The 25,556-nt window shown below is 46.4% G+C and overlaps 1 protein-coding gene and 1 non-coding gene across 7 annotated transcripts in view; both read left to right on the forward strand.

Moving 5' to 3' along the window:
- The window catches only part of TEX14 (testis expressed 14, intercellular bridge forming factor), a 142,594-nt gene that overhangs the window by 32,183 nt on the left and 84,855 nt on the right, over positions 1-25,556 (forward strand). For all 6 annotated transcript variants that reach the window (XM_055386735.2, XM_055386733.2, XM_055386734.2 and 3 more), the window contains exon 2: positions 5,009-5,145. In XM_055386735.2, the coding sequence (XP_055242710.2) occupies positions 5,010-5,145 (136 nt within the window). In that variant the 5' untranslated portion in view covers position 5,009. The remainder of the gene's footprint in view (positions 1-5,008; positions 5,146-25,556) is intronic.
- LOC115934910 (small nucleolar RNA U3) lies at positions 18,203-18,414 on the forward strand. Its single transcript, XR_004070639.2, has one exon. It is a non-coding gene; the product is annotated as a small nucleolar RNA U3 (small nucleolar RNA).

Raw genomic sequence — 25,556 nt, forward strand, 5'->3', positions numbered from 1 at the left:
ATAATATACACATGACAAAGACACAAACACCAGTTATTCCCCTCAATATCTGAGTTTTAACCTGGCAAAACAGATAAGAGGTTCCCTCTGAGTGAGGCCTGTTGAGCTTCTGCTAGTGATTCCTTCAGGATTCCACCCCCGACACAGACAAGACAAGAACAGGCACAAGCCCTCACAAATCAGAATTCTAAAACCAGATTTGGGCCCAGCATGGTGGCTCATGCCTGTAATTCTAGCACTTTGGGAGGCTGAGGTAGGAGGATTACTTGAGCCCAGGAGTTCGAGATCAGCCTGGGCAACATAGTGAGACCTCATCTCTATTTTTAAAAAATAATAATAAATAAATAAAAATAAAACCAGATTTGGCCGGCATGGTGGCTCACACCTATAACCCCAGAACTTTGGGAGCCTGAGGCAGGAGGATTGTTTGAGGCCAGGAGTTGAAGACCAGCCTGGGCAATATAGCAAGATCCCACCTCTAAAAACATTAAAATAAATAAATAAAACCCAATTTTCTTTTTCTTTCTTTCTTTTTTTTTTTTTGTTGTGAGATGGGAGTTTTGCTCAGTCACCCAGGCTGGAGTGCAATGGCATGATCTCGGCTCACTGCAACCTCCACCTCCCAGGTTCAAGTGATTCTTGTGCCTCAGCCTCTTGAGTAGCTGGGACTACAGGTGCTTGCCACCACGCCTGGCCAATTTTTTTCTTTTTTTTTTTTTTTTTTTGAGACAGAGTCCCTGTGTTGCCTAGGCTGGAGCGCAGTGATGCGATCTTGGCTCACTGCAACCTCTGCCTCCCAGGTTCAAGCGATTCTCCTGCCTCAGCCTCCTGAGTAGCTGGGATTACAGGTGCCCACCACCACGTGTGGCTAATTTTTGTAGTTTTAGTAGAGATGGGGTTTCACCATGTTGGTCAGGCTGGTCTCGAACTCCTGACCTCATGATCCACCCGCCTCACCCTCCCAAATTGTTGGGATTACAGGCATGAGCCACTGTGCCCAGCCTTTTGGTTTTTGTTTTGTTTTGTTTTTTTGAGACACAGTCTTGCTCTGTTGCCCAGGCTGGAGTGCAGTGGCATGATCTCGGCTCACTGCAACCTCCACCTCCCAGGTTCAAGCAATTGTCCTTTCTCAGCCTCCTGAGTAGCTGGGACTACAGGCGCCCACCACCACATCCGGCTAATTTTTGTATTTTTAGTACAGATGGGGATTTCACCGTATCAGTCAAGCTGGTCTTGAACTCCTGACCTCAGGTGATCCACCCGCCTTGGCTTCCCAAAGTGTTGGGATTACAGGCGTAAGCCACTGTGCCCGGCTGCCCAGCTAATTTTCGTATTTTTTGTAGAGACAGCATTTCGCCGTGTTGCCCAGGCTGGTCTCAAACTCGTGACCTCAGATGATCCACCCACTTCAGCCTCTCAAAGTGCTAGGATTACAGGTGTGAGCCATCGCGCCCAACCAAAACTAGGTTTCTGAACTGAGACCCAAAGGGCCCAGGAATACTTCCCCAAAACAGTGCCCTTTAATAGGACCCTCATTTACAGGGCCTCTGAGGAGGCCAACAGATCAGGAGAAGGGAAAGGGAATATGGATTATGCTTGGGAATAATCATCAGAGACATCTTCCGGAATCAGAAACCATTTCTCTGCTGCAAGCCAGCTTATGCGCCTAAGGTTGGCAATGCCCCTGCCTACAAGGGAGGTGCCAGACATGGCCCCTGGCTTAAAGGAGGGCTCGTCTCGGGGTGCCAAAATGTCAGGGTTCTGACATTTTGACTCTGTGAGACAGAGTGAGACTCCTCAAAAAGAAAAAAAAGAAAAAATTAGCTGGATGTGGTGGCAGGCGCCTGTAATCCCACCTACCCAGGAAGCTGAGGCAGGAGAATGGCTGCACTTCAGCCATTCTCACCACTGCACTTCAGCCTGGGCAACAGAGCAAGACTCTGTCTCAGGAACAAAAAAAAAAAAAAAAAAAAGAAGGGAGTTTATTTCTGCAACTGGTTACAGGGAGAAGGTTGGAGTAACTCAGCAGACCAACTAAAAAAGTTAAAAGTTTTGGCCAGGCGCGGTGACTCACGCCTATAATCCCAGCACATTTTGGGGTGCCGAAATGTCAGGGTGTTCCAGGACAGAATGAGGTCCAGCTTCTTGTTCTCACAGTCCAATAATGAGATCCAGACTGGGAAAGAAGGGAGTTTATTGGCCAGGTGCGGTGGCTCACTTCTGTAATCCCAGCACTTTGGGAGGCCAAGGTGGGCAGATCACCTGAGGTCAGAAGTTTGAGACCACCCTGGCCAACATGGTGAAACTCTAACTGTATTAAAAATACAAAAATTAGCTGGTAATGATGGGGGGCACCTGTAATCCCAACTACTCGGGAGCCTGAGGTCTGAGAATCGTTTGAACCCAGGAGGCGGAGATTGCAGTGAGCTGAGATCGTGCCACTACACTGCAGCCTGGGCAACAAAGCAAGACTCTGTCTCCAAAAAAAAAAAAAAAAAGTTACAAGTTTTTTTTTTTTTTTTTTCCCCAAAGCTTCTATACATTCAAGGTCCATGCCTATAAGCAGGAGTGCACCTACAAGGTGGAGTGTTTCATTCAATCTATATCTAATCTTTAACTAGGATCTAGGGTCTGGAAAGCTTTCTCTAGAGTCTTGGAAAGTTTCTCAAGTGGTCCTTGGTACAAGGTGTATGTGTAAAAATGCTATTATTATTTGATCAGACTTTAGGGCCTGAGAAAGGCCAGGTGGTGTCTTAATGGGTTTGTTTTCGCATTCCAGCCCTTGTAGTACTCAGGCACCAGTTTCTCCAATTCTTTTTATTTTTTATTTTTGAGATGGAGTCTTGCTCTGTCGCCCAGGCTGGAGTGCAGTCGTGCAATCTCAGCTCACTGCAAGCTCCACTTCCTGGGTTCACGCCATTCTCCCACCTCAGTCTCCCGAGTAGCTGGGACTACAGGCGCCCGCCACCATGCCCGGCTAATTTTTTGTATTTTTAGTAGAGACGGGGTTTCACTATTCACAGGATGGTCTCAATCTCCTGACCTTGTGATCCGCCCGCCTCAGCCTCCCAAAGTGCTGGGATTACAGGCATGAGCCACCGTGCCCGGCCCAGTTTCTCCAGTTCTTTAATGTTTAACATATGCATTCATCAAAATTATAGTAAAGGGTTAGTGGAACCAGATTGTTCTGGCTGCTGATGGAAACCTGGACTGCCACAAAGGGGGCACTGAGCCATGGTTAAATGCCCACAAGGGGCATCTTTTCATAGGATCACTGCTAAATTGTAATTCCACGTGGCAAGTCAGTATAGTGAGACACTGGCTTGCAGCAGAGAAAGAGGTTTAATCATAGGGCTGCAGAACAAGGAGATGGAAAGAGACCTCAAACGTCTCCCAAACACATCCTTTTATAAGGAACCCACTCCTGCCATAACGACCTACTTCCTTTATAATGACAATAGCACTAATCCATTCATGAGAGTGGTGCCCCCGTGACCTAAACACATCTTAAAGGTTCTACCTCCCAACACCTCCATATTGGGGATCGGGTTTTTAACATATGAATTTTGGGGGACACATTCAAACCATAGCAGTAGGTACACCACAGACACTTGATTGTAAGAATGATGGTCAGGTGTGGCTGCCACATTTGGAAAGTTAAAATTTCTCTGCATAGTTCTTATGCACAGTAACAGCTAACAACTACAGTGAACTTGTTTGGTGCCAGGTACTATGCTAAGCACTGTACAGAAATTAGCTCCTTTGAAACTCTCAGACCAGGCGCCGTGGCTCACGCCTGTAATCCCAGCACTTTGGGAGGCTGAGGCAGGCGGATCACAAGGGCAAGAGATCAAGACCATTCTGTCCAACATGGTGAAACCTCGTCTCTACTAAAAATACAAAAAATTAGCTGGGTATGGTGGTGTGCGCCTGTAGTCCCAACTACTTGGGAGGCTGAGGCAGGAGGATTGCTTGAACCCAGGAGGCAGAGGTTGCAGTGAGCTGAGATCACGCCACTGCACTCCAGCCTGATGACAAGAGTAAGACTCCGTCACATACACAAAAAAAGAAACTCTCAGCAACCCTCTGCTTATTATTATCCCCATGCTACAGATGAAGAAATTGAGGCCTATCAATGTTAAATAATTTCTCCAAGGTCGCACAGGGAGGTGACAGAGCCAAGACAGTTTCAGAGTCTGAACTGTGAACCTAAACCACTATGTTATACTATCTAGCTTTACATAATGACTGCATTTGTGTTCTAACCTTTCAAAGTCAATACTCTCCAAGTTATCTTAATGACACAATAAACGTGTAGTTAGAATTTTACTTCCTAGAAGTCCTCACTTTTTCAGTCCTGGGAATTAGTGACAAATATTGTATCAGTCTGTTCTTGTGCTGCTAATAAAGACATGCCGGAGACTTGGTAATTTATAAAGGAAAGAGGTGTAATTGACTCATAGTTCTGCAGTGCTGAGGAGGCCTCAGGAAACTTAAAATCATGGCAGATGGGAAGCAAACACGTCCTTCTTCACGTGATGGCAAGAAGGAGAAGTACTGAGCAAAAGAAAGAAAAGCCCCTTATAAAACCATCAGATCTCATGAGAATTCACTCACTGGTCACAAGAACAGCATGAGGGTAACCGCCACCATGATTAAATTACCTCCCACTAGGTCCCTCCCATGACGTTGTGGGGATTATGGGAACTACAATTCAAGGTGAGATTTGGGTAGGGACATGGAGCCAAACCATATCAAATATATTCAAATATATATATTTTTTACTTGTCTCTTCTCACCATTCTATATTCAACAGTATATTGAAGTTCTTTAATTTCAGCGATAACACTGAGGAAAAACATTAATCTCATAGAGTTTCAATAATTATTCCCCTAATCTTCATTATTAATGAAAGTGGCTGGACAGGTTTCTAAATGTAAAAGAATTAAGTTGTTTCCTTGCATTTCTGGTTCAGTTAAAATAAGCATATTGCTCTCTTTTGGAACAGGATGTCTCGGGCTGTTCGTCTTCCAGTCCCCTGTCCTGTTCAACTTGGTACCTTAAGAAATGACTCCCTGGAAGCTCAGCTTCATGAGTATGTCAAACAAGGGAACTATGTGAAAGTGAAGAAAATTCTTAAGAAAGGTAAGCACCATGTTGAGATGGCAGATGCACCTTGGTACACATTTCTGAATAGCGTTCAGAGGAAAAGGAATGTCATAAAGGTATGAATGAGTCCTTGGGGAAATCCAGAAATTAAATGTAGAAATTAGATGTTCTCTAGCAGTGCAGTCAAGAGGTGTTAAATCCTCATTTTGAGGATGTTTTGTTTTGTTTTGTTTTGTTTTGTGTTGGGGAACCACAAGCGCATCCAACTGCTACTGCTAGGCTCCTATGGTTTCTCTGAAGTCACCCACCTTTGATTCTGCCTGATTTCTTTCCTTGAAATCTGCTCCATCCATTAAGTTCTCTGACACCTGTGGTTGACTAAGGAGGCCAGTGTTCACAGCTGTCCCCTTCCTTGCTCCTTATTTCCACTTGGTGCCTTTTTTCTGGGGTTTTCTAGCTGAAGGATACAGGCAGACATGGCTCAATGGCTGAAGCAGTCTTCAAAAGAACCAACAAACATGTCATGTGAATTTGGTCTGAGAAAACAAACCAAAGAACCAACAAACAAAAACCCATATACAAACAGAACCTTTTCTGGTGTTTGGCTCCTGTTTTTTTTTTTTTTTTTTTTTTTGAGACAGAGTCTCACTCTGTTGCCAAATGCAGTGCAGTAGCATGATCACAGCTCACTGCAGCCTCAACCTCCACGGGCTCAGGTGATTCTCCTGCCTCAGCTTCCCAAATAACTGGGACTATAGGCGTAAGCCACCATGCCTGGCTAATTTATGTGTTTTTTGTTTGTTTGTTTTTTGTAGAGATGCTTTTGCCATGTTGCCCAGGCTGGTCTAGAACTTCTGGGCTCAAGTGATCTGCCCACCTCAGCCTCTCAAAGTGCTAGGATTACAGGAGTGAACCCAGACCTGCTATTTTCAATGTGAGCAGAGGTCCTGCTTGATCCCTCGTCTCTTTTCTTAGTATTGAAGGGGAGGCTTCTGAAACTTCTCTTTGCTGATTTGTGGAATAGTCAGGGTGACCTGGTTTTTCTCCACTTGCTTCAACAGCATTCCTGAAGACGTCCAGAAAGGTACCCCAATTTTCCACCTATCCCACTGAATAGTTCTCTCATAAAGTTCTCATGGCTGGCACAGTGGATGCCACCTATCTGTAAACCCAGCACTTTGGGAGTCTGAGGCAAGAGAATTGCTTGAAGCCAGGAGTTCAAGACCAGTCTGAGACCAGCCTGGGCAACACTGTGAGACCCTGTCTCTACAAAAAATAAAAAATAAAAAAATCACTAGTTGGCACTACACGCATGGTAGCGCATGCCTATAGTCCACCACACCAGGAGGCTGAGGTGAGATCCCATCTCAACAGCAAAAAAATAAGTTATCAAACCTTTCCATGTACTACCCCTAGGGTCCATAGGTGAAGTAGCTCACACTGAGCTCAATCATTTATGTGAAAGGTCCTGGGTTTTTTCTTCCCCTCAAAATTTTGCATTTTACTCCATAACATATCCACATATGTTTTAAAATAAAACGTTGTAAAACTCTGCTTCTTGGGCCAGGCATGGTGACTCACACCTGTAATCCCAGCACTTTGGGAGGCCAAGGAGGGTGGATCATCTGAGGTCAGGATTCGAGACCTGCCTGGCCAACATGGTGAAACCCCGTCTCTACTAAAAATAATTAGCCGGGTGTGGTGGCAGGCGCCTGTAATCCCAGCTACTTGGGAGGCTGAGGCAGGAGAATCGCTTGAACTCAGGAGGCAGAGGTTGCAGTGAGCCTAGATCACATCATTGCACTCCAGCCTGGGCAACAAAAGTGAGACTCTGTCTCAGAAAAACAAAAACAAAAATAAAACTCTGGGCTGGGCGCAGTGGCACACGCCTGTAATCCCAGCACTTTGGGATGCCGAGGAGGGTGGATCACCTGAGGTCAGGAGTTCGAGACCAGCCTGGCCAACATAGTGAAACCCCATTTCTACTAAAAATACAAAAATTAGCTGGGCGTGGTGGTGGGCACCTGTAGTCCCAGCTACTGGAGAGGCTGAGGCAGGAGAATCACTTGAACCTGGGAGGTGGAGGTTGCGGTGAGCTGAGATCGCGCCACTGCACTCCAGCCTGGGGGACAGAGTGAGACTACTCTGCCTAAAAAATAAATAAATAAAAAATAAATAAAACTCTGTTTCTCACAGTGAATGGTGTGGATAGTCACTAGAAGTCATAGCATACCTATATTGAACATCACTTTTTTTTAGTGAACATCAGAGTATTATGACATTTATTATCTCCTAGACATCTCCTGAATATTCTGCATCTTCAAATGCTTGATATTCAGTTAGAGTAAGGGATGGGGTTAACAGGTATACCTGGATATAGAACAGGACTTCATCTGTGCCTGGGAATTCTATCTGAAGCCTCAGAGTGCAGAATAAGGGGCGATAAGTTCTCCCACAGTCTAATAGAGGGCTTGTTAGGAGATCATTTAAATGATCCTTAGATTCTTTAAAAAGTATTCACAGGGCCAGGTGTGATGACTCATGCCTGTAATCCCAGCACTTTGGGAGGCTGAGGTGGGTGGATCACCTGAGGTCAGGAGTTTGAGACCAGCCTGGCCAACATGGTGAAACCCAGTCTCTACTAAAAATATAAAAATTAGCTGGGCGTGGTGGTGGGTGCCTGTAATCTCAGCTACTTGGGAGGCTGAGGCAGGAGAATCGCTTGAACCTGGGAGGCGGAGGTTGCCGTGAGCCGAGATTGCGCCATTGCACTCCAGCCTGAGCAACAAGAGCAAAACTCCATCTCAAAGAAAAAAAAAAAAAGAGGCCGGGCGTGGTGGCTCACGCCTGTAATCCCAGCACTTTGGGAGGCCGAGGTGAGCGGATCACGAGGTCAGGAGATCGAGACCACGGAGAAACCCCGTCTCTACTAAAAAAACAAAAAATTAGCTGGGCGCAGTGGCGGGCGCCTGTAGTCCCAGCTACTTGGGAGGCTGAGGCAGGAGAATGGCATGAACCCGGGAGGCGGAGCTTGCAGTGAGCCGAGATCGCGCCACTGCACTCCAGCCTGGGCAACAGAGCGAGACTCTGTCTCAAAAAAAAAAAAAAAAAAAAAAGAAAAAGAAAAAAAGAAATTCACAGGATTAGAAGGCTGTGGCTTTCCCCGTCCTTGCCAGTCTCAAGACAAGAGGCCCTTCAGGCAAACCTCAGAGAGAATTGTGGCGCTTGCAGGCAAGAGAGATGAGACCTGAGTCCCAGCCTGCTGTACAGTTGAAATATGTCAGCCTACCCCAAGCTGCCACCAAAGTGACACGCCAAGAAGCTGCAGTGTTCCCTGGAGTTGAGGAGGCAAGAAGACTGCTGTCTCCTACTTGGAGCAGTCCTTGATGGGTGGGTGAGCATAGGAGGCTAACAGTAATTAGTCACACTTGCACAAGTAGACTCCACAGTGGGTAGCTGAGCCATCTAAGGGGATTCTACCTGTGAAGGAAGAAAGGATCCCAACCAGAGAGGCTGCAGGTAGGGCTTTAGAGGGAGGGAGCTGAGTGGTGGGCAAGAAGTCAGCAGAAGAGAGCACTGGCCTGTGTGGGGTTCTGCACAGTGTGGTGGAGGCACTTGAAGGACCTGCTAGCACCTTCCACAAAAGGACAGGCTTTAGGATAAAGCCAGAAGCTACACGGGGCATCAGCTGAGTATGAAGGCCATTGCCTCTTTTTGTCTTATTGGTTCTCCCCCTTGCCTCAGCTCTAGAGTTGCCACAAACAGCGTTGAGATCAGAGGAAGAGAGGAGAAGCAAGGAGGAGAATTAACAGAGCATTGCTGCATCCTGCAGTGCGGAGGAGGGAAGAAATTGGAATCAGCCTGGGTATGGTGGCTCACGCGTGTAATCCCAGCACTTTGGGAGGCCTAGGTGGGTGGATCACTTGAGCTCAGGAGTTTGAGAACAGCCTGGCCAACATGGTGAAACCCCGTCTCTACTAAAAGTACAAAAATTAGCTGGACTTGGTGGCACATGCCTGTAGTCCCAGCTACTTGGGAGGCTGAGGCAGGAGGAGAATCGCTTGAACTTCGGAGGTGGAAGTTGCAGTGAGCCAAGGTTGCACCACTGCACTCTAGCCTGGGCGACAGAGGAAGACTCTGTCTCAAAAAACAAAAAACAAAAAGAAAGAAAGAAAGAAAGAAAGAAATTGGAATTTGTTGAAAGATTGAGATTTTGATTTTGGTGGAACAAATTTTTTTTTTTTTTTTTTTTTTTTTTTTTGCCTGACCGCAAGCACACTCTTGGTTGGCTCTTCCTTCCTCTCGTTGATAGGCATCTCAGGCAGAATCCATTTTTTTTTCTTTGAGACGGAGTCTCGCTCAATCGCCCAGGCTGGAGTGCAGTGACGCGATCTCAGCTCACTGCAAGCTCCACCTCCCGGGTTCACGCCATTCTCCTGCCTCAGCCTCCCGAGTAGCTGGGACTATAGGCGCCCGCCACTACACCCAGCTAATTTTTTTGTATTTTTAGTAGAGATGGGGTTTCACCCTGTTAGCCAGCATGGTCACGATCTCCTGACCTCTTGATCTGCCCACCTCGGCCTCCCAAAGTGCTGGGATTACAGGGATTACAGGAGTGAGCCACCAAGCTGGGCTGCAGAATCCATTTTTTCTGTCACTTTAATTGTGCCGTTCCAGGCTGGGCGCGGTGGCTCAAGTCTGTAATCCCAGCACTTTGGGAGGCAGAGGTGGGTGGATTACCTGAGTTCAGGAGTTCCAGACCATCCTGGCCAACATGGTGAAACCCCGTCTCTACTAAAAACATAAAATAGGCGTGGTGGCGTATACCTGTAATCCCAGCTACTCGGGAGGCTGAGGCAGGAGAATCGCTTGAACTCTGGAGGTGGAGGATGCAGTGAGCCGAGATGGTGCCATCGCACTCCAGCCTGGGAAACAAGAGCGAAACTCTGTTTAAAAAAAAAAAAAAAGAGTGTGCTTGAGGGGAAAGTTGTCTCCTAATTGTATCCTACTCAGTTTAGCTCATTCAGAAAACCGATTGTTACAGATTATGACTGTGCCCTTTGGGACCATAATCTAACAGAATAAACAGACATAAATTGGGAGCTGAAGTGTACTGAGAAGGGCAGGAAGTGAAGTCAGCACACAAGATTCATCTGAGCCTCCTTGTCTATGGGGTAATCAAGAGAAACTTCTCAGAAGAAGTGTTGCTTAGGCCAGGACCTCAAGGAAGAAGAGGAGTTGACCAAGCCGGGTGCCATGGCACACACCTGTAGTCCTAGCTACTTGCAGACTGAGGTGGGAGAATCACTTGACCCCAGGAGTCCAACCTGGGCAACATAGTGAGATTCCATCTCTGAAAAAAATGAAAAGAAAAAGAAAAGGAGTTGATGAGGCAGGAGTTGTGCTCTGAGGATGGAGAGGAGCTAGAAAAGAAAGGGTCTGGTTGACATGAGTTGAGGGGAAAACCAGTGGGGTGGAGAGAGATGTGAGATGAAACTGGCAAGGGAGGCCTGGGCTGGACCAGTCAGAGCCTTGTGGGCTATTGGAAGGATTTTGGTTCGATGTAAGAACTCCCATTTTGTATTGTTTTGTGTTTTACCCTCTGTTTTTTGTTTCTTCTCTTTCCTGCCTTCTTTTGTGTTAATGAAATATGTTTTAGAATTCCATTTTAACTTATAATAGCAATTGGCTTTTAAGCTATACTTCTTTACATTGTTTTTTCAGTGGTTGCTCTAGTTATTTCAATACAGTTGACACTGCTTATCTGTGGGTTCCACATTTGTGGATTCAACCAACCAAGCATCAAAAATATTAGGAAAAAGGAAACAATTAAAAAATAACACTACAATAAAAAATACAAACAAAAATGAAGACTAACAACTATTAACATAGTATTTACATTGTACTAGATATTATAAATAATCTAGAGATGATTTAAAATATACAGGAAGATTAGATAGGTAGGTAGGTGGATAGATACATAGATAGATTATATGCAAATACTGTGTTATTTTATATAAGGGACTTGAGCATCTTTGGATTTTACTGGTATGGGAGGGTCCTGAAACCAGTTCCCCATGGGTACCGAGGGATGACTGTCTATATCTTTAACTTTTAACAGTTTACTTACAGTTAATGATGTACCACTTCACATAAAAGATGCAACCTTATAGGTTCATTTCTCCCCTTCTCTTATCCTTTATATTATAGAAGCCATAGGCCGGGCGGGATGGCTCATGCCTGTAATCCCAGCACTTTGGGAGGCTGAGGCGGGCGGATCACGAGGTCAGGAGATCAAGACCATCCCGGCTAACATGGTGAAACCCTGTCTCTACTAAAAATACAAAAAATCAGCCGGGCGCGGTGGCGGGCCCCTATAGTCCCAGCTACTCGGGAGGCTGAGGCAGGAGAATGGCGTGAACCCGGGAGGCGGAGCTTGCAGTGAGCCGAGATCGCGCCACTGCACTCCAGCCTGGGCAACAGAGTGAGACTCTGTCTCAAAAAAAAAAAAAATTATAGAAGCCATAATATATCTATGAGTTATGAATCCTACAATATAATTTTATAATTTTGTTATAAAGACTAATATAGGCTGGGCACGGTGGCTTACGCCTGTAATCCCAGCAGTTTGGGAGGTCAAGGTTGGTGGATCACTTGAGGTCAGGAGTTGGAGACCATCTTGGTCAACATGGTGAAATCTCGTCTCTACTAAAAATACAAAAAAATTAGCTGGATATGGTGGCGTGGGCCTGTGGTCCTAGCTACTCTGGAGGCTGAGGCAAGAGAATCACTTGAACCTGGGAGGCGGAGGTTGCAGTGAGCTGACATCACGCCACTGCACTCCAGCCTGGGTGACAGAGCGAGACTCCATCTCAAAAAAAAAAAAAAAAAAGTTAAGAAAAAAAAAAGAATACAACTCAAGAACAGCCAAGGCTAGGCGCAGTGGCTCACGCCTGTAATCCTAACACTTTGGGAGGCCGAGGCGGGTGGATCACCTGAGGTCAGGAGTTCAAGACCAGCCTGGCCAACATGGTGAAACCCCGTCTCTACTAAAAATTCAAACATTAGCCAGGCGTGGTGGCGGGCGCCTATAATCCCATAATCCCAGCTACTTGGGAGGCTGAGGCAGGAGAATCGCTTGAACCAGGGTGGGCGGAGGTTGCAGTGAGCCGAGATCTTGCCACTCTAGCCTGGGCAAAAGAGCGAAACTCCGTCAGAAAAAAAAAAAAAAAAAAAGCCAGGTGCAGTGGCTTACACCTATAATCCCAGCACTTTGAGGGGCCGAGGTGGGTGGATCACTTGAGGTCGGGAGTTCAAGACCAGGTTGACAGCTTGACCAACATGATGAAACCCCATCTCTACAAAAATACAAAAACTAGCTAGGCGTGGTGGCATGTGCCTGTAATCCCAGCTACTTGGGAGGCCCAGGTGGAAGAAGTGCTTGAACCTGGAAGGCTGATTTTGCAGTGAGCCGAGATCGTGCCATTGCACTCCAGCCTGGGTGACAGAGGGAGACTCCGTCTCAAAAAAACAAAAACAAAAACAGCCAAAAGTAAGAGATACCCAGGGTTTTATGTAGGTGTAGGGGGAGGGGCTTCCATTCCTTCTGGTGGCATTCCACCCTCCCAGTTCTTCAGTGTGTTCACCATCCCAGAAGCTCTCCAAACCCTATTTATGGATTTTTATGGAGGTCTCATTATGTAGGCATGATTGATTAAATCATTGGTCATTGGTGATTAAACTCAATCTCCAGCCCCTCTCCTCTCCCTAGAGGTTAATGGTAGGGTAAGGTATTAAAGGGCCCAAACCTCTATCATAGCTTGGTCTTTTTGGTAACCTACCTCCGTCGTGTAACACAGGTGTGAATAGATTTGCATTTTCAAATGGCTGCTCTGGCTGCAGGAAGCTATGAGGTATGTGGGGGGAGGGAGAAAACAGTAAGATGACTTAGGCTTCATTTTTTTTTTTTTTATTTTGAGACAGAGTCTTGCTCTGTTGCCCAGGCTGGTGGAGTGAAGTGGCGCAATCTCGGCTCACTGCAACCTCCACCTCCTGGGTTCAAGCGATTCTCCTGCCTCAGCCTCCATATTAGCTGGGTTTACAGGCGTGCATCACCACACCTGGCTAATTTTTGTGTTTTTTTAATAGAAATGGGGTTTCACCAGTTTGGCCAGGCTGGTCTCAAACTCCTGACCTCAGGGGATCTGCCTGCCTCGGCCTCCCAAAGTGCTGGGATTACAGTTGTAAGCCACTGTGCCCAGCCCTAGGTTACTTTTTTTTTTCATTTTTGAGACAGGGTCTCACTATGTTGCCCCAGACTGGACTTGAACTCCTGGGCTTAAGTGGTCCTCTCGCATAGATGGGAGGACAGACTCACATGCCACTGCAGCTATAAGCTAGGTTTTTGTTTTGAGCAACGTGGTTGAAAGTGATATTATTCCCTAAAAGAGAAATACGTTTGGGAGGAAGCTGATCTAAGTCAGCTTGGGTAGGCTGTATTTGAGATATCTGTGATTCACCTAAATGCAATGTCAAGTAGAAGCTGGATATCTGAGCCAGAAGCTCAGAGGAGTGATCTGGACTGCACAGACATATTTTGAAACCAAGGATAGGCAAGAAAAGACCAGGAACCCTGCTGACAGGTACCTCACTGTCTTAACATACAGGCCAGCTTTATTGGGGGAGGAGTAGAATAAGAAGGAAGGGAAAACCAGGTTGTTCCCAACAGGTCAGTAGCAGGGCTTGAGGGAAGGAACAATACATTCATGAATTCATCATTCATTCAGTTAGTCAGCATTTACTGGGCATCTACTGTGCCAGGCAATGTGCTGGAGATACAGAGATAAATAAGACATGTTTCTGCTTTTAAAGAGCTCACAGTTTAGTAAGGGGAAGTAAATGTATTTGGAACAGAGTGAGCTATGTAGAGGCCCATACAAGGATGATTAGGGACACAAAACTCATAGTGGTCAGTGTTATTTGTGGAGGTCAAGGAAGGCTTCAAGAAGAGGTGACATGAACTAAGTGAGAATGTACTGGAGTGATGGTCACACCCATGTGAAGTTGGAGAAACTGCTCAGAGGAGGCCAAGGGATGGATGATGAGAGGTTTCCAGAAAGACTGGAGGACTAGAGAATGGAAGACAGATATAGAAGGGCCCAGACCAGAGATAGGACCCTTGGATGAAAGTGACCAGAAAGTACTTTATAAATTCAAAATATACTAGGTGGGAGGCTGAGGCAGAAGTTGCAGTGAGCCCAGATCGTGCCATTACATTCCAGGCTGGTCAACAAGAGCAAAACTCCATTAAAAATAAATAAATAAATAAAATAAAATAAAGTATATATATATGGAACTGCTCTGAACCCAAAAGATATGTCCCAGACCTGGCCAGATTGCCCCAACGCTGTCCCTTTTTCTGAAAAAAATTAAGTACGGAGCATTTGGCTGTCTCTAAAGAGAGCTGTCTGTGAGGAGATTCTATTAGGAGAGGCGGTTGAATAAGACTGACTGCTAAGCATCTTTACAACCTGATGGTCACATTTGTGATGCTGCTATAATGCAATTAAAAGTGTGGTTGATTAGAACACTGTGCCATGTGAATGTCCATGTGACCCTGTGCTTCCTGGTAGGAAATTTACAGCAGGAAGTTAAGTGACTAAAACAATTGCACATCATCATATCTGAGATGTGTTAATTGAGGTGAAATTGGTGCTAACTTTTCCTAGAAGTAAATGGGTAGGCTTCCTCAGGGATTTAGAAGCCAGGAAGATGAGTCATTCAGACTGAACTTTGAGAGATGATGTATTTAATGCTTCATTAGAGAAATGAATTGACTGGAGACTAGACTTCTGAAGAAGACCCCTTCGGCTTACCAGAAAGAACAGGGACTTGATTTAGTGCCAGACAGGCTTAGGTTCCAACTGTGGTTCCTTCAGCAGTGTGACAGATGCTATACCCAGCATCTATGAAAGGAGAAATAATCAACTATTCTCCTTCAGTTGTGTAAAGGATTAAATGAAATAATGGATTAAAACATCTATCACTTGGCTGGGCGCAGTGGCTCACACCTGTAATCCCAGCACTTTGGGAGGAGGCCGAGGCAGGCAGATCACAAGGTCAGGAGACAGAGACCAGGTTGGCCAACATGGAGAAACCCTGTCTCTACTAAAAATACAAAAATTAGCTGAGTGTGGTGGTGCATACCTATAATCCCAGCTGTTAGGGAGGCCGAGGCAGGAGAATCACTTGAACCTGAACCTGGGAGTGGGAGGTTTCAGTAAGCAGAGATCAAGCTGCTGCACTCCAGTCTGGAGAGAATGAGACTCCATCTCAAATAATAATAATAATAAATAAAAGAGAAAGAAAGAAAAGAATGGCTACTCCATAGGCACAGCAGCCTGGTTGGCTACTTTTTTTTGTTTTGTTTTGTTTTGTTTTGAGATAAGAGTCTTGTTGCCCAGGCTGGAGTGCAGTGGCCAATCTCAGCTCATCGCAACCTCCTCCTCCCAGGTTCAAGTGATTCTCTTGCCTCAGCCTTCCGAGTAGCTGGGATTACAGGCATGTGCCACCATGCCCAGCTAATTTTGTATTTTTAGTAGAGACGGGGTTTCTCCATATTGGTCAGGCTGATCTCAAACTCCCCACCTCAGGTGATCCTCCAGCCTCGGCCTCCCAAAGTGCTAGGATTATAGGCGTGAGCTATTGCTCCCAGCCACCTGATTGGCTACTTTTTAATCATTCAAGTCTTGGCTTAAATAACCTTTGAGTGGTTAGGGAAACCCTCTCCTTCCCTAACCTCTCAAATCTAAAGTAACCACTGATGGGCAGGGTATGGTGGCTCATGCCTGTAATCCCAGCACTTTGGGAGGTTGAGGCTGGTGGATCAGTTGAGCTGAGAAGGTCGAGACAAGCCTGGGCAATGCGGTGAAAACTTGTCTCTACAAAAAGCAAAAAAATTATCCAGACTTGGTGGCTCGCACCTGTAGCCCCAGCTACTCGAGAGGCTGAGGTGGGAGGATGGCTTGATCCCAGGAGGCAGAGGTTGCATTGAGCTGAGATTGCACCACTGTACTGCAGCCTGGGTGTCAGAGCAAGACCGTCTCAATAAATAAGTAAATAAATAGCCACCACGTCTCTCTGTTTCAACAATGTTATAATTCTCTACATGCCTCATTATTTATCATTTTCTTGTGCGTTTGTTTCTCTCTCTCTCTCTCACACACACACACACACACACACTAGAAGGTAAGCTCTGCGTGTGAGTAGGAGCCTTTATTTACTTTATTCTGTTGCTATATGCCCAATTCCTAGAAATAGTGCTTAGCACGTAGAAAAACTGGATAGTGGTTAAGATAATAAGCTCTGGCACCTGCCAGACCTACCAGCTCTGTTTCAAAACTGTGTGACCTTAGGCAAGTTACCTAATCTTTCTGTGTGTCAGTTTATCCATCTATAAAGCTGGGATGATTACTAATAGTACTTATCTCATATGACGCCGGGAACATGGCAAGACCTCAGTAAATAGTAGCTAATACCATTTTTTTTTTTTTTTGAGACAGAGTCTCGCTGTGGCACCCAGGCTGGAGTGGCTCAATCTGGGCTCACTGCAACCTCAGTCTCCTGGGTTCAAGTGTTTCTCGTGCCTCAGCCTCCCTAGTAGCTGGGACTACAGGCAAGTGCCATCACACCTGGCTAATTTTTGTATTTTTAGTAGAGACAGGGTTTCACCATGTTGGCCAGGCTGGTCTCAAACTCCTGACCTCAGGTGATCCACCCGCCTTGGTCTACCAAAGTGCTGGGATTACAGGACTGAGCCACCGTGATTGGCCAGTAGCTATTACCATTATGTATACCAGCATTCAAATATTTGTTCAGGGAAGAAATGACGTCAAATTCACCAAACATCTTTATCTTAAAAATTTAAGAAGTGTGAACTGGTAGTGCAAACATGTGGCATACGAACCAGAGTTCTTTTTCTTAAATGCTGGGTCTCAGTCACCCTGTTCCCTTTCCTGCCACGGTCATGGTGACCTGACCCTAGCGTTTGAAAGCCAAACCCTTAGGATAGTTGTGAGCAACTGCTGAGATTAATCAATTACCGGATCCAGCCTGATTCTAGCAGAGGCAAAGGCCCACCCTTTCCTTAAACTGTCTGGGACCAGGCACCTTTACCAGAACCGTGGAGCCTAGCTGCGGGTTGTGACTGGCCGTCATTCAGTATTGTGTTATTTATTTATTTATTTTATTTTATTTTATTTTTTTGAGATGGAGTCCCGCTCTGTCACCAGGCTGGAGTGCAGTGGCGCGATCTCGGCTCACTGCAACCTCGGCTTCCCAGGTTCAAGCAAGTCTTCTGCCTCAGCCTCCTGAGTAGCTGGGATTACAGGCGCGTGCCACCACGCCCAGCTAATTTTTCTATTTTTAGTAGAGACGGGGTTTCACCATGTTGGTCAGGCTGGTCTCGATCTCGTGACCTCGTGATCCACCCGCGGCCTCCCAAAGTGCTGGGATTACAGGCGTGAGCCACCGCGCCCGGCCACAATATTTATTTTATTTATTTATTTATTTATTTTTTGAGACGGAGTCTCGCTCTGTCGCCCAGGCTGGAGTGTAGTGGCGTGATCTCGGCTCACTGCAAGCTCCGCCTCCCGGGTTCACGCCATTCTCCTGCCTCAGCCTTCCAAGTAGCTGGGACTACAGGCGCCCGTCACCGCGCCCTCTAATTTTTTTGTATTTTTGGTAGAGACGAGGTTTCACCGTGTTAGCCAGGATGGTCTCTATCTCCTGACCTTGTGATCCGCCCGCCTCGGCCTCCCAAAGTGCTGGGATTACAGGTGTGAGCCACCGTGCCTGGCAGTATTGTTATTTAAACCTGGCCATTTAGATTTTTATGATTAAACAATTTTTTAAAATTACATTTCCACTTAAAACGTTAAATGCGTTGTTAAGTGATAGTATTCGAAATGATTGTATGCGAAGCTGGGTTTTTCTTCCCCCTAGTGGCACCGAAATGGGGAAACCTATAATAACTTGCCATCAGGTAAAAGTGTACGGCCGCAATAGACCCAGCAGAGGCGGCCAACAGACGGTTAAGACTATACTTTCAGGGATCATTTCTATAGCTTGCCACTAGAGAAGCTTTTCTGGACGTGTAGAGCACCGGCAACTGCGAGGAGACGCAGTGTTCTCTCCTGAGCCTGAAACCGGCAAGTTGGTGTTGCTTTGCTGCAGCTGCTGTTTGCCATTGATGGATGATTCTTTTTCTCTGGGAGAGCAAGCAGGAGAGGACGCAGTCTGAGTGGTTTCTCTTGTTCTTCAGCTGAATGGAAGAGGAAGCTGCTTCACGCAGTTCTCATTTCTAGTATTTCTGCGCTTATGTTAATTATTGCTTTACGCGTCTTATTTTCTTTTTTTTCTTCTTCTTTTCTTGAGATGGAGTCTTTCTTTGTCATCCAGACCGGAATGCATTGGCCCCATCTCGCCTCACTGCAATCACCACTTCCCAGGTTCAAGTGATTTTCCTGCCTCAGCTTCCCGAGTAGCTGGGATTACAGGTGCCGCCACCAAGCTCCGTTAGTTTCTGTACTTTTAGTAGAGTCAGGGTTTCACCAAGTTGGTCAGGGTGGTCACGAATTCCTGATCTCAAGTGTTCCACCCGCCTTAGCCTCCGAAAGTGCTAGGATGACAGGCGTGAGCCACCGCGCACAGCCAATTTTGTGTTTAATAAGGTGATTTGGTTGTCAAATAGCAGCCTGCGTTTTGGTGTTGGGGATAGGATTTATGTAGTGTTGCTCTCCACCTAATGTCAATACCTATCTGACCTATCTTTCAAGCATTTGGCGTGTTCTGCGTTTTGAGCAATGGGAGTTGGAGCCTACATTCTGAGTTAACTTAGGAAAGCAGTTGGAAGTGGTTTTAAATGTGCTTTTAATATTTTCTTGCCAGGTACAGTGACTCACACCTGTAATCCCATCACTTTAGGAGTCGGAGGTGGGAGGATCACTTGAGGCCAGGAGTTTGAGACCAGCCTAGGCAATATAGCCAGACCCTATCTCTACAAAAAAATTGTAAAAGTAGGCCAGTGTGGTGGCGACTGCCTGTAGTCCCAGCTACTCAAGAGGCTTCAGTGGGAGGATGGCTTGAGCACCTGGGAGTTCAAGGCTGCAGTGAGCCCTGATGGCACCACTGCTCTGCAGCCTGGGCAACAGAAATGAGACCCTTCCTGAAAAAAAAAAGTTTTCTTAATCACTTAAAGATGTTTTTCCCCTTCAGTACCATACTTATTTCTTTTGTTTCTTTAGTAAAATGCAATTTAAAATTAACCTTTTGGTGTTCTGGTTTTCATTTTCATTTTCGTTTCTTTTTTTTTTTGACATGGAGTCTCAGTCTGTCACCCAGGCTGGAGTGCAGTGGCACGATCTCAGCTCACTGCAACCTCCACCTCCTGGGTTAAAGTGATTCTTGACTGGGAGTGGTGGCTCATACCTATAATCCCAGCACTTTGGGAGGCCGAGGCAGGTGGATCACCTGAGTTCAGGAGTTTGAGACCAGCCTGGACAACATGGTGAAACCCCATCTGTACTCAAAATACAAAAATTAGCTGGGCATGGTGGCACACACCCATAATTCCAGCTACTTGGGAGGCTTAGGCAGGAGAATTGCTTGAACCCAGGAGGCAGAGGTTGCATTGAGCAAAGATAGTGCCAAAGCACTCCAGCCTGGGCGACAGCAAGACTCCGTCTCAAAAAAAAAAAAAAAAAAAAGTGATTCTCCTGCCTCAGCCTCCCAAGTAGCTGGGACTACGGATGCACGCCAGAAGCCTGGCTAATTTTTGGTATTTTTAGCAGAGATGGGGTTTTGCCATTTTGTCCAGGCTGGTCTTAAACTGACCTCAGGTGATCCTGACCTCAGGTGATCCACCAGCCTTGGCCTCCCAAAGTGCTGGGATTACAGGCATGAGCCACCGTATCAGCTCTCTTTTTCTTTTTTCTCACTTTCTCACTTTCTTTCTTTCTTTCATGTATGTATGTATATATGTATTTTGACACAGGGTCTCTCTCTGTAGCCCAGGCTGGAGTGCAGTGGCATGATCTCAGCTCACTGCAACCTCCGCCTCCCGGGTTCAAAAGATTTTCCTGCCTCAGCCTCCCAAGTAGCTGGGATTATAAGCGCCCACCACCATGCCTGGGTAATTTTTATATTTTTAGTAGAGGTGTGGGGTTTTGCCATGTTGGCCAGGCTGGTCTTGAACTCCTGTGCCCAAGTGATCCGCCCACCTCGACCTTCCAAACTGTTGAGATTACAGGCGTTAGCCACCATTCCTGGCCTCAATACAACACTTCTGACACAAAATGTGTGGGGGTTGTTTCCCCACATATGAGGCAGTTCTCCAGCAGACACTGTGCCTGGCCCTATTTTTTCATTTTCCTTCTTTTTTTTTTGTTTTTTTCAGACAGGGTCTCCTGTCTTCCAGGGTGGAGTACAGTGGTTGCATTCTCGGCTTACTGCAGCTTTGCCCTTCTGGGCTCAAGAGATCCTCTTGGCTGGGCGTGGTGGCTCATGTCCGTAGTCTCAGCACTTTGGGAGGCCAAGGAGGGCAGATCACCTGAGGTCAGCAGTTCAAGACCAACCTGGCCAACATGGCAAAACACCATCTCTACTAAAAATACAAAAATTAGCTGGGCATGGTGGCACATGCTTGGAATCCCAGCTACTGGAGAGGCTGGGGAGCCAAGATCAGGCCACTGCACTCCAGCCTGGGTAACAGAGCGAGATTCCCTGTCAAAACAAAAAAAAAAATAGAGATCCTCTTGCCTTAGTCTCCTGGGTAGCTGGGACTATAGACATGTGCCACAACACCTGGCTATTTTAAAAAATTTTTTGTCACCCGGCCAGGCATGGTGGCTCACGCCTGTAATCCCAGCACTTTGGGAGGCCAAGGTGGGTGGATCACAAGGTCAGGAGATTGAGACCATCCTGGCTAACACGGTGAAACCCCATCTCTACTAAAAATACAAAAAATTAGCCGGGTGTGGTGGCAGGCACTTGTAGTCCCAGCTACTCGGGAGGCTGAGGCAGGAGAATGGCGTGAACCCAGGAGGTAGAGCTTGCAGTGAGCTGAGCTCGCACCACTGCAGTCCAGCCTGGGCGGCGACAGAGCAAGACTTCGTCTCAAAAACAAACAAACAAACAAACAAAAAATTTGTCGCCCAACCTGGGCAACCCAGTGCCTTAAAAAAAAAAAAGAAATTATGAGGTTCCTCCCATTTTCATTTATCCATCTGGGTTCATAATACTTAAGAAAACTCCAAAAGAAACATTTTCTCCTCAGGAAGTGCCTACACCACTCTTCCATGGATGGCCCTTCCTTAACGTTTTTTCTACTCAACATGTTTTTACTACAAAAGTAGTATTGTAGCAGGACAAGCCGCAGACAAAACCCCTCAGACACCGAGTTAAAGAAGGAAGGGCTTTATTTGGCCGGGAGCTTTGGCAAGACTCATGTCTCAAAAAACCGAGCTTCCTGAGTGAGCAATTCCTATCCCTTTTAAGGGCTTACAACTCTAAGGGGGTACACATGAGAGGGTCGTGATCGATTGAGCAAGCAGAGGGTACGTGACTGGGGGCTGCATGCACTGGTAATCAGAACGGAACAGAACAGGACAGGGATTTTCACAATGCTTTTCCATACAGTGTCTGGAATCTATAGATAACATAACCGGTTAGGTCGAGGGTTGATCTTTAACTAGACCCAGGGCTCGGCGCTGGGCTGTCTGCCTGTGGATTTCATTTCTGCCTTTTAGTTTTTACTTTTTCTTTCTTTGGAGGCAGAAATTGGGCATAAGACAGTATGAGGGGTGGTGTCCTCCCTTAGTATGAGGTTACTTAATAGTGGAATCCACTAAAGAGATGTGTGTGTGTGTGTGTGTGTGTGTTTTGAGACGGAGTTTCGAGCCCAGGCTGGAGTGTAATGGCACAATCTCAGCTCACGGCAACATCCGCCTCCCGGGTTCAAGCGATTCTCCTGCCTCAGCCTCCCAAGTAGCTGGGATTACAGGTATGTGCCACCACGCCCGGCTAATTTTGTATTTTTAGTAGAGACAGGGTTTCTCTATGTTGGTCAGGCTAGTCTTGAACTCCTGACCTCAGGTGATCCTCCCGCCTTGGCCTCCCAAAGTGCTGCAATTACAGGCATGAGCCACCGCACCCGGCCAACATGAGTAAGTTCTTTACTGGTGACTTGTGAGATTTTGGTACACCCATCACCCAACCAGTATACACTGGCACCTTATTTGTAGTCTTTTATCTCTTGCCCACCTCCCACCCTTCCCCTCAACTCCTCAAGCAAGATCATTGTATCATTGTCATGCATTTGCGTCCTCATAGCTTAGCTCCCACATATCAGTGAAAACATACAATGTTTGATTTTCCATTCCTGAGTTACTTCAATTAGAATAATAGTGTTGCTGGGCACGGTGGCTCACGCCTGTAATCCCAGCACTTTGAGAGGCCAAGGCGGGCAGATCACGAGGTCAGGAGATCAAGACCATCCTGGCTAACACGGTGAAACCCCGTCTCTACTAAATATACAAAAAAAATTAGCCAGGCGTGGTGGCAGGCGCCTGTAGTCCCAGCTCCTCAGGAGGCTGAGGCAGGAGAATGGCGTGAACCCGGGAGGTGGAGCTTGCAGTGAGCCGAGATCACGCCACTGCACTCCAGCCTGGGCAACAGAGCGAGACTCCATCTCCCAAAAAAAAAAAAAAAAAAGAATAATAGTCTCCAGGCCGGTCACGGTGGCTCATGCCCGTAATCCCAGTGCTTTGGGAGGCCGGGGCAGGAGGATCACCTGAGGTCAGGAGTTCAAGACCAGCCTGACCAACATGGAGAAACCCTGTCCCTACTAAAAATACAAAAAATTAGGCAGACGTCGTGGCATATGCCTGTAATCCCAGCCACTCGGGAGGTTGAGGCAGGAGAACTGCTTGAACCTGGGAGGTGGAGGTTGTGGTAAGCCGAGATTGCACCACTGCACTCCAGCCTGGGTAACAAGAGCGAAACTCCGTCTCAAAAAAAAAAAAAGAATTATAGTCTCCAATCTCATCCAGGTTGCTGCAAATGCCGTTAATTCGTTTTTATGGGTGAGTAGTATTCCAATGTATAAATACACCACAGTTTCTTTATCCACTTGTTGATTGATGGGCATTTGGGTTTGTTCCACGATTTTGCAATTGCAAATTGTGCTATTTCTGCATTAAAATTTTTTTTTAATTTATTGTAGTAGAGACAAGGTCTCACTGTGTTGCGCAGACTGGTCTTGAACTACTGGGCTCAAGCAAGTGTCCCGGGTTGGCCTCCCAAAGTGCTGGGATTACAAGTATGAGATACCACGTCCAGCCTATTTTTGCAGTTTTTAATAATCAGAAACAATGCTTTGATAAAATACCTTGTAATATATCTTTACAGGCCAGGCGCAGTGGCTCACACCTGTAATCGCAGCACTTCTGGGAGGCTGAGGCAGGTGGATCATGAGGTCAGGAGTTCGAGATCAGCCTGACCAACATAGTGAAACCCCATCTCTACTAAAAATACAAAAATTAGCCGGGTGTGGTGGCAGGCACCTGTAATCCCAGCCACTCAGGAGGCTGAGGCAGGAGAATTGCTTGAACCTGGGAGGCAGAGGTTGCAGTGAGCCGAGATCGCACCACTGCACTCCAGCCTGGGTGACAGAGCGAGACTCCATCTCAAAAGGAAAAAAAAAAAAAAAAAAGGGCAGTAGGTTGTAAACCTATACTTCTTATGATTGACTGTACATCGGGTGTTCCCACAACCCACTCCCCAGATTTGATTAATTTGCTAGAGTGGCTCAAAGAACTCAGGGAAACACTTTACTTAGGTTTACCCATTTATTGTAAAGATATCACAAAAGATACAGGTGAGCAACTGAATGGAAGAGATGTCTAGGGCAAGGCATGTGGGAAAAAGCTTGGTGATTCAATGCCCTCCCTGGCCCATCCTCCAGGAACCTCTCCATGTTCAGCTATTCAGAAGCTTCCCAACCCAGTCCTTTTGGGTTTTTATGGAAACTTCATTACGTAGGTATGGTAGATTAAATCACTAGCCATTGGTGATCAATTTAACCTTCAGCCCCTCTCCCCTCCCCAGAGGTTGGGGAGCAGGGCTAAGAGTCCCAACCCTCTCATCATGCTTTGGTCTTTCCAGTGACCAGCTGTCATCCTGATGCTTTCTGGGTGGCCCCAGCCACTAGCTACAGTCAGCATCAGCATACAAAAGATACTTATCATTCCAGAGGTTCAAAGAGTTTTAGAAGCTCTACATCAGGAAACAGGCATGAAGACCAAATATATATTTCTTGTTTTTTTGTTGTTTTTTTGTTTTTTGTTTTTGAGACAGAGTCTCGTTCTGTCACCCAGGCTGGAGTGCAATGGCACGCTCACTGCAATCTCTGCCTCCTGGGCTTCAAGCAGTTCTCGTGGCTCAGCCTCCCAAGTAGCTGGGATTACAGGCGCCCACCACCATGCCCAACTAATTTTCGTATTTTTAGTAGAAACGGGGTTTCACCGTGTTCGCCAGACTGGTCTCGAACTGCTGACCTCAAGTGATTCACCCGCTTCTGCCTCCCAAAGTGCTGGGATTACAGGTGTGAGCCACCATGCCCAGCCCCAAATAAATCTTTCTTTCTTTTTTTTTTTTGAGACAGAGTCTCACTCTGTCACCCAGGCTGGAGTGTAGTGGCGCGATCTCAGCTCACTGCAACCTCTGCCTCCCGAATTCAAGAAATTCTCCTGCCTCAGCCTCCCAAGTAGCTGGGACTACAGGCACATGCCACCATGCCCCGCTAATTTGTGTAATTTTAGTAGAGACAGGGTTTCACCATATTGGTCAGGCTGGTCTCGAACTCCTGACCTCGGGTGCCTCCCAAAGTGCTGGGATGACAGGCATGAGCCACCACCCCCGGCCCCAAATACATATTTCACAATATCACAGAGACAATGGTATAGTGCGTGGACTTTAGAACCAGACTGGTTTGTGACCTCTGGCAAATTGATCTCTCTCCATTTCTTCATCTACAAAACAGTGATAATAATAGTTTCTCCTTGTACGGTTGTGAGGATTAAGTGAATTACAAGAATAGTGCCTGGCACACATTATTGTTAATATCAGATATTACCTCCTAGGAGGCCCACAGGTTAGGTGACTGACCCATCTGGAGGCCCTGGGCTTATGAGGGTGGTATTAGGATGTCAACATTTGAATCCAGGTCTTTTAACCTTTTCAATCAGTCTTTGTACCATGTCATAGCTGCCTCTGGTCACTTCTTGTGGGACTGTTTTTAGTTACCTTTATAGCAGCCACAACATGGGTACAATGCTGGCCTAAAATAATTATTTGTTGAATGAATAAGTGTTATTTTTTATTAGGAAGTC

This window comes from Gorilla gorilla, chromosome 4 (genome assembly GCF_029281585.2).
Source record: "Gorilla gorilla gorilla isolate KB3781 chromosome 4, NHGRI_mGorGor1-v2.1_pri, whole genome shotgun sequence".
Lineage (NCBI taxonomy): Eukaryota > Metazoa > Chordata > Mammalia > Primates > Hominidae > Gorilla > Gorilla gorilla.